The sequence below is a fragment of the Athene cunicularia genome (genome assembly GCF_003259725.1).
Source record: "Athene cunicularia isolate RWA chromosome 17 unlocalized genomic scaffold, athCun1 chr17_part1, whole genome shotgun sequence".
Lineage (NCBI taxonomy): Eukaryota > Metazoa > Chordata > Aves > Strigiformes > Strigidae > Athene > Athene cunicularia.
This window is the reverse complement of record NW_020799122.1, coordinates 4,416,679-4,425,710: the sequence shown is the minus strand read 5'-3', so window position 1 is coordinate 4,425,710 and position 9,032 is coordinate 4,416,679. Positions and strand designations below refer to the sequence as shown.

The following is a 9,032-nucleotide window of genomic DNA, read 5'->3' as shown; positions in this document are numbered from 1 at the left end:
CCTGAGAGTGCAAGGGTCTCCCGGGACAGGGTCACAGCCCACAGAAGTGCTTCTCCGGGGAGAAGCATGGGTATGTCCCAAACTGGAATCACAACCTCTGCTGGGGCTGGTGGTGGAAAGGTGAAGACCTTCCCGGGAAGAATATCCCAGGGTGTGCACATCGCTCATGGGAAAAGATGCCAGTGTCCCACAGAAAAATGCAGCAGGCTGGCATTTTGCTTTTGGTTGCACTTCTCCATCACGTCAGGAGCAGAAAAGCAAGTGCCCCGCTCGCCCGGGCGGCTCAGACGCAGCAGCAGAGCGTGGAGCAGTCCAGCCTGGCAGGGGTCCCGGCGCTCCCGGCCTTCTTGTTCTCCTTGGGCAGCAGCAGCACGAAGGCCATGGCCAAGGCGCAGTGGTAGAAGCTGTGCACGTAGGTGTAATCCCACTCCTGCAAGCAGGGAGAGCATTAGGGAGCCCTGCCGGGGCTGCAGGAGCAGGGGTGCTGGGGGGGCTCTACGTTAGGTGCAAAACATTAGGTTTCTGCAAGTAGCCAAAAGGAAAGGAATTTAAAAAAAAATCAAAAAAAAATCCTGAGACTTCTGCCTCTTTTTGCTGTCAAAGAAGAAAGGATTTCCAGCCTTAAAAAGAAAAAGCAAAGTGGATTTAACACGTTCCAATTTGCACATTTCCCAATTCTTGAATGAAGTGTTTCATTACCCCGCAAAGGACGCGGCGGTGAGGCCGGGGTGCGGGGGGAGGCGGTTGCTGCTAAGTGACATTTTTATGTTCTGCTAGAATTTGCAATTACTAAATGCTTTGAAAAATAATCCTTGGGGATGACTGTGAGGTTGTATCTAGCAGCTCCCAATGCACAGAGCAGCCGTAACAGCGGGGCTGAGCGCAGGCGTGACCGGCAGCTGTGTCAGGAGGTTATCGCCTTCCCCGTGCGGGACAGACGGACCCTTTTGCGCAGGACGGGCAGACTGGCCAGCGGCGAGAGCAAAAGGTTATAAACATGGGATTGAGGGCCCCTGGGAGTCAACCGAGAGGCTTTTCCTTAGTGTGAGGCAGTTTTGGATCCAGCTATGCCTGGGTCGGATCCAGTCCTCGCCGTGGTTCTGCGTGGTGTCCTTAAGTCACCCATGCCCAGTTTCCAAAAAACCCCGCTCGTGTTTGACAGAGCCATTCTGAGGACCATGTACAGCTGCAGAAAGCGTGGCCCATGTCCTTGTGACTCACTTACAAGGGTCTTTTCCAACCTGAATGATTCTACGAAAAGGAGAGTGAGCATCACCCTGCGTAATCACTTGCTGTCACATCTGTCCCTGCAGTTAACGGGCCAGGGGCTGAGATAGGGACGAGCAGGAAGGGACCCTTGTCCCTGCCACCACACCTGGCACGCCAACCCCCAAGACCCACAGCTGAGCTCGGTTTTGTAGGAGTCTAGACACAGCCCAGTGGTGCAAAAGGGGAGGTCTCCTGTCTTAGTAATGTCCTTTACACCTTGTCAAGTCAGGGTGGTTGAGCGTGCGAACAGGTACCTCAAAGAAGAACCTCAGCATCAGCGCTAACGCTCCGAAACAGAAGCCAGGACCGATCTGTTGGGTGTAGACACTCTTGTCTGGATAAAGCCCTTTCTTCTCTTTCATCTTTTGTAGCTGGAAGGAAAGAGAGAGCACACCAAGCGTATTCACCCGCATTTAGCTGATTGTTCTGCATCCAAAAGATCCTGTGAGTGCTGAAATACAACCACACAAAGCCCTCAGACCGGCTGCCCCGGGCTGCGGGCTCTGCCTGCACGTGGGAAGCACCTCTGCTTGTGTGCTGCAACGCGTCCTTCTGCTCCATTCCTGATCGTAATGCTGTTTTCTTAATATTCAGCCCCAAACCCAGCTCAGGTGCCCTCACAAAGCCTGTCTCTGGGAGAGTGGGCTCCCGCACAGCCTCTGCAGGCAGGGAGGCACAGGGTGATCTTGGTCCCCTCCTTGCCCATCCCCTCCCCATCGCGGCCACTTGCTTTTAGGCGCCGGTCAGGCGGTAGATGGTGCTTAGTGACAGCACGTACCTGGGACTTGCATCACTATATTTCCGTGATGCTCAGCAGCGTCCCCCTGCAATTTTTACCCCATCACGGAATCCTTTGCCTTTCCCTCTGATGGCCATGCCCGCTCCTGCCAATGGCTCTGCCATCACCATCCACCCGAGGCCACAGCGTCTGCCCTGTGCGGGGCAGGGGCGGCGCGTGGTGCCCGACTGTCCCAGACAGGTTCAGAGAGATTCCTTCCCACTTTATCACCGCATTTTATGCACATCATCAACCGGCTCTGGGGCAGATTACCAGACCCCTCTGCCTCTGTGTAGCTGTAAAAACTCCATAAATACGTTCCTCCTGATTAGAAACGCAGGAACAGGAGGTGTGGTAGATTGCTCAGACTGATTGAATCTGGCGTTTATCACAAAGGCTGCTCGCTGTCTGCCTGCTTTCTGCTCGGGTTGAAGGAGAAGTGCTGTTTAATCACTGGGATGACCTGTGCAGTGAGCTGGGCCTTGAGGAGGAAACCGCTGGCACAGGCCAGACCCCTCTGTACAGGACTCAGCCCCTTCCCCGCCGCGAGCATCCTGCAAAGCCCCGACGCGGTGCCCTTCCCTACGTACCCATTTCACAGTTATCACCAGGACAGCCGTGCCGATGGGTCCCGAGTAGACGCCGTAGCCCCAGCGGTCATGGTAGATCCTCACGGCGATGGTGAGGACGCCGAACATGACGAAGGTCGATCTCTTCGGCTCGTCGAACTCTGCCAGGGCTGCGTGGCACCGAGCAGAGGGAGCATCAGCAATCCCACCCCTTTCCTCGGCTGCTCACCTAAAGCCTTACTGGGGTCTGTCCTGCCTACCCTGGGGACCCTCAGCATTGCATCCAGCCCTTCTTATGCCTCACAGCTGGGGAAACTGAGGCACACGGGGGCAAAATGAACCATCCTGAGGCGTCTGAGTGGTGGGTCTAGGAGCTGTTATTCCAGGTCTTGTGTTCAGTGTGGCGTGCGGAAGCTAAAGGAGATTTCCTACCTGTATTTCCCCTTCCTGCCTTGTCCCAGAAGTCAGAGGCAAAGACACTTGCACTCAGTGAGGCCACCATCGGCTCTCGGGCTCATCCTACAGCTCTAACCCTCCCAAACCCACCACCTCACCCCAATACAGCTTCCAACACTCCGCTCCAGTAGGACTGCGCTTGCTGGCGTGATGGGGATCGGGCTGCCCGGCCATGCCGGCACCTGCTTGAGTTTTGCAAGCTGGAAGTCGCCAGTGTGAGTAAATTATTAGAGGCTTTTGTTTAGCACAGAATGGGGTAATAACTGATAAAAGTTATGGATCCCAGTGGGCTCCATGCTTTTCCAGCTCGCACAGCTGTGTTATGGCTGTCCTGGATTTGCATTCCGGGAAGCGTGCCCGAGGGTCTGCGTCCGCACATGTGCGCTCGGGCTTTACAAGCCACAGCGAGAGGCTTCCCTGGGCTTCAGTCACCACACCTTCCATGTCCTTGGATCGTGGTTTTATAGGGAGTTTGGCTAAGGGATAATGTCCGCATTTTAATCTCTGTTGTTTCCCTGCGGGTCAATATTTTAGACGTCGTAGTCCGGGATTTGTATTTTTTTGGTAAGGTTTTTGAATGCAGTAATGAAGCAATCAAGTTGAATTTTGCTGCAAGGAGCCAAAGTGTCTGGATCAGCTCTGACCTACCCTGACACTGCTGTTACCTACTGAAAATGCCCTTCAGAGACAATTTGCCTCGTTGCCTTTCCTAGCCAAGAAGAGAGAGCACTGAAGTGACCTGAATGGTGTGGGAGCCCACCTTGGGACTCGCACCATGGGGGAACAGGGCCATTTCTAAGGTTAATATTTCCCCCACTCATTTTTCCCTGAATGGAAGATTCACCCTGTTGCATGCCCTGGAAGGGGGATGCTGCTGCTTGTGCTGCTCGGCAGTGAAGGGAGGAGGGATGGACCCGTGCCCAGAGGAGGGGATGCTGCAGGAGTCCCCCATCCCGGCCAGAGGTCCTGCACCATCCCTGGAGCCCCGGGGGGCAGAAGGTCAGTCCAATGGTTATTTTGGGGCTGTGCATATGGTCCCCAGTTCAGCACTGGGAGGGCTGAGGACCCTGCCTGCCCGGAGTGAGGACTGGGTGTGTGGCTGCTAGAGATGATCCAAATCTGTTGAGCGAAGCCTTTGCTGTTGGAAAGTTTCAGTGCCCTCATCTCTCTCCTTACCCTACTCCCTTCTTCTCTCAGAAATATTCATGTCATTCAAAAAAACGTGTTGGCAAGATGGGAAAATAATAGGTTTGAAATTTTCATCCTTCTTGAGTTCTGTTGTATTTTTTTTTCATTTCTGTTATACCTTGTTTCAATGGCAAATGAGGAACAAAATGGGAAAAAAAAAAAAGAAAGGAAGGCAATGTGGGAGAGGAAAACAGAATAATGTGGCAAGGCTCAGGATTTTTAAGAAAAAGGAAGTGATATGTATTTCTACTTTTTCTGAGCTGATCTAATATTTCCTGTCAGCCCAGACTAGGCTTTTGATAAACTAGGGAGCTATATTCATTTTGTCTAAACCACTTTGATTTGCATGCTACCAAGAGAAGGGGCAGATTCTGCAGTTCTTAATGCCACCAAATCAGGACAAGCTGATGGGTCAGTATGGGGAAAATGAGGAGAAATGGTAAATTCCCTGACATAGGAGGTCTCAAACGAAGTCATCTCATAGCCCTGTCCTGCCTTGAACTAAAGCACAGGGCTTCATGTGTTACTTGCCAATTTGCAATAAATAATTCTGGTGTTGTAAGGACATGCATAAGAGCTGGTGAAGGCAGAGGGACACCCGACTAACACAAACACCAGGCGACAGAACTCTGTTTATCTCCAAGAGCAAAACTTCCCCAGCCACCACTCAGGGCAGTTTTTATGTGTGTCTGGACCCCACCGAGAGCAATGGCTTTCCAAGGAATTAATGATATAAAAATGGATTAAACCATAGCACGGGCTGACTTCCAGAAGACGGTCTCAGAGCTAAGTCTTGCAGTTGGGAGCTCAAAGGAGCAGCATTTCTGGGGACTGTACTCACTACCCACCCCACCAATGATGCTGACAAATCCTGCCCGACCTGCAAACATTGGTGCTGGGTAGGAACCGTGAGAAACCAGTGCTTACCCATCAGGGACACCCAGATGGACAGGGCTGTGCCATAGATGCTGAAGTACTCCAGGAGATCGTAGCGCATGAAGCACAACACTGATAAACCGGGGCCATCACATGCATGGTAAATCTATTAAAAAAAAAAAAAAGCATTTAGAAAAGGAGTTCCTCACCCACAGACTAGCAAGGTAAAGGCTCTTATCAGCTGGCTTGAAACAGCCTTTGTGTGGCTGTTGAGAGGATGACCAGCCAGAACAGAACAGTCTCAAATACACCAGGGTCACTGATACGCAGTAATGAATGTATTTGAGAGATGATGTCGCCATTCCTGATTGCAAATTGCCTGAGAAACAGCATTCTTCTCTCTTAGTACAGATTATTTGTGGATGAGCTTTAGTTTGCCTCCTGGTCTGTGCCAGAATCTGCAATCTGATGACCAAGCTGCTTCGAGCCGAGCCGCAGGCGGTGCGGGGATGTCGTCTCCAGCAGGAGGACTGGGGTTATGGTTCTAATTGCGAAAGATTCTTGTAAAACAATTCAAAATGAGTGTCCTGATGAAAAGCGTATGGATGCCAGGTCACTGTCCAGGCTAAATAGGGTTTATATGACCAGAGTCTGAATACTGGGGAATTCACTCATTAGTGCATTCCCTTAAAAGCCACCGGTTCCTGCCCGTTAGCTCATTGATTAGGTTATTTGCAAAAAAAAAAAAAAAAAAGTCATTGTCAGGCAAAATAAATGCAAACCAAGCCAAGAGAAATTTTCCAGTGCAATCAGAGGAATGCTCCCAGTGTTTGCCTGGCGCTCGCCTTTTCCTCCGAGCACTCAGCCCTGTGAGTTCTCTAGTGGTAGCACCAGCGTGCTTCACTGTTTCTGAAGTCCCTTCACCGCTTGGCAGGACGCCCTTGGAACAATCCTCGCTGTCATGGCCCAGCGGGGATGCTGATATTATTTATAATGGGAATTGCTGCAAGTCCTTTGGCTCGTCGCAGTTTCTAGAAAAGATTGCACCACGGCCGTAATTCTTTTTCCCTGTTTGAGATTCGGTTCGGGGAGTCTGGAGACAGGGAGGGAAGAAAGGGTGGAAGACAAAGAGCGTGTTTCTGGCCGGCGTCGCAGCACTTGTCTGCGATGGACATATGCTTTCACTGCTCTGATGAGGTCTCCTGGGGGAGGAGGAGTGGGATGCTACAAGAAAGGCAACAGCAGCAGCTGCTGCCCTTCCTACCCCCCCAGCCATGCTGGCAGCTGCCTTCCCTTCCTTCCCTTCCCCACGCACAGATATTTTGCCTCTTCAATCTCTTCAGCGAGGACCTGTTCCACCTCCCGGCGAAACACATGCCAATTTTCCTATTGACTTCTCGGAGAGGTGGAGCAGACACAGAACCAGTGCAAAATGAAATCGTAGATGTCTGGCTTCCCCGGGGAGCTGGGGGGTTGGGGGGAGCTCGGTTGGGACGTTTTTATTAACTAGTCCTGTAGTTTTTATGGAACTGGCAGGATTTCTCCCCATGCGTTTTGCTTTAATTGGAGGCTTAAATGGTGGATCCTTCGGAATAAGAGACCGGCCTGGGTCACAGCCCTGCTGCTGTGGAAGAGATTTTCACACCAGGAAGGTCCTTTACCTCCTCCCTGCCTCAGTTTCTCTGTCTCTATGCAAGGGATGTGACAACCCTCATGAGATGAGTGGGGAGAAGAAGTAAATGCAGTATTGGTTGGGTCACTGAGTTATTTCCTTCATATTCTTTAGCAGAGCATTGCCACGGGGTTAAATGGGAGATTTTTTTCCACTGGAAACGCTGCTTTAGGTGCTTAACCTGTGTGAGTACAGAGGTGCTCAGCAGCAATACAAAACACAGGGCAGCTTACTGCCAGGAGCAAGAATATGAATTATTTTGTATATGTACAGACAACTGACTTTCTCCACTCATTACTCCCACACAAGGGAAGGCAGAGCAATTCTGAGCCTGGTGGAACACACATTTTCAAACTGCTCTGCCAGGGTGGAGGGTTAATAATTATTTTTCTTGATAGCTCAGCAAGCATGTTTTAATATCTCCTCTCCCAGTGCAGAAAATCCCCTGACTCTAGCATTGCTCCCATCACCAGTTAGCAATTGCAAAATCAATAATTCAGCTAAGTGCTTTTGGCTAAAATGACAGGAACATAGCAAGAGACTCTGGATACAATTTAAACCCCAAATTCAGCATGGCCACTTACCAGCTGTGAAACAAAGAGAAAAACCAGCTCCAAAACATTGCAAATCAATCAAGTCTCTTTGCACCCAGACCCTCTCCCTAACCTCACAATCATAAACCGGCATTAAATCTACGTAAGGCCACCCCTCAGGACACCCTAAACTGAAGAATCAGCTACTCAGCACCTCACACGGTGGGAAATAACTGAAAATGGATATTCTGGGGGTCACGCTTGCTGCTGGTGGTGAGATCCAGTTACCCTTCCCGGTGGAGACCCGATGCAGGAGGCATTCAGGGGGATGAGACACGCAGAGGAGGGGGGGACATGGGGACATCTTACCGCCACGAAGAACATGGTGAAGAAGTAAACCATGGCTTCCATGTGGAAGCGCCGCTTGGCCGCGATGCTGATGGTGGGGAGGAAGACCAAGGTGCTGATGGTGGGCAGAAGGAGCTTGGCCACCAGCGAACCCATGGGTGCCTCGTGGGCCGGTGGCTCCCAGGGACAGGGTCTCTCTGAGCTGGACGGGGACGGTGGAGAAAACAGCCGTGGCGAGCGTGCTTTAAAATTTAAATGCCCTGTGTGGCCGGGAGGGCTGCGGGCAGGGAACAGCAGCTGCTGCTGCCACAGCCGCCCCCTTCGCTCCCGTCTCTCCCCAACAGCAAAATTCTTGACGCAGCCGGTGGCTCCTGGCAGCAGATGCTCTGTGCCCCCCGATATCACCCCGGGTGTTTCTAAAGGAGCGAAGGGGAATGTTGTCCCTGCACGCCTTGTGCTGGGGGTCGGATCTGGGTGCACAGTGGGTGAGGGCTGCAGGTTCGCTTGCTCCCCATGGGGACACCCCATCTCTGCATCCCACCCCTGCTCTGCGCCTGGGTCAGTAGGTCAGTAGGGAAGAATTAGTTTAAAATAGGGTTTTTAAATCAGCGGCATGTATCCTGCTACTTTTGCTGTACCTGAGAAATACACACCAAGCTCCAAATCTGCCTCTTATTTCCCCATGAGGGCAGACCTGGAGCAAGTGGCCCCGCTCTGGCAGAGCACAGGCATCGGGGAGCTCGGGTGATGCAGCATCTAACGCCTGTATACCCTCCTATGAGCGCGGGTGGAGTTAAATTTCTCAGCCATGCCCTCAGGTTTTGCAGCGTGGACACCTCCAGGAGATCTGTCTGAAATTCAGAAGCTGAGCGTCTCTGGGGTGGAGGAATTTGAGCAGATCACCATGCGGTGCAGAAAAGCTGGAGGAAAGGAGACCAAAAGCCAAGCGGCGTTTGGGCTGCTAATCCACTCAGTGGCTTCTCTGTTTTATTATGACTTTTTATTATATCACTGCTGCTCCCCTCCTGGGTTAATATCTTTTCCTTGGAGCCTCGCAGGGATTCTCGGCATCTTTTCGGTACAGCTGTTCCCGGGCCGCAGGGAGCAGGAATGTTACGCTTGAGCAACCGCCTTTGTGGCTGCGGGTTTGGGGAGGAGGGTGAGAGCTGTGATATGAGCCACCGACTATTTCTGAGGCTGATAGGATGGGCTTGCCTTGTCCCCGGGGAAGGGGTCTGGTGGAAAGGCAGGCATGCACGGAGAAAAAAAAAAAATGCTCTTTAAACCACTCCAGCCAAGTTGGAAAGGGCTCCGGGAAGGGGGGGAGCGCGGGGGGGGGGTTG

General features: G+C 52.0%; 1 protein-coding gene across 1 annotated transcript; it reads right to left on the bottom strand.

Moving 5' to 3' along the window:
* Nucleotides 1-276: 276 nt before the first annotated feature.
* MYMK (myomaker, myoblast fusion factor) lies at nt 277-8,099 on the bottom strand. Its single transcript, XM_026860497.1, has 5 exons — nt 7,711-8,099; nt 5,188-5,302; nt 2,638-2,786; nt 1,524-1,640; nt 277-430 (listed from the first exon to the last, which is right to left on the bottom strand). The coding sequence occupies exons 1-5, from the start codon at nt 7,843-7,845 to the stop codon at nt 284-286; spliced, it is 663 nt and encodes a 220-aa protein (XP_026716298.1). The 5' UTR covers nt 7,846-8,099; the 3' UTR covers nt 277-283.
* Between the last annotated feature and the right edge of the window lie 933 nt (nt 8,100-9,032).

Excerpts from the sequence above, each read along its gene's own strand:
- MYMK (XM_026860497.1), bottom strand. The coding sequence starts at position 7,845 with ATGGGTTCGCTGGTGGCCAAGCTCCTTCTGCCCACCATCAGCACCTTG. Across the intron at positions 5,303-7,710 it reads TCACCATGTTCTTCGTGGCG|ATTTACCATGCATGTGATGG; the intron begins GTAAGATGTCCC and ends TTTTTTTAATAG. Across the intron at positions 2,787-5,187 it reads CATCTGGGTGTCCCTGATGG|CCCTGGCAGAGTTCGACGAG; the intron begins GTAAGCACTGGT and ends GGTGCCACGCAG.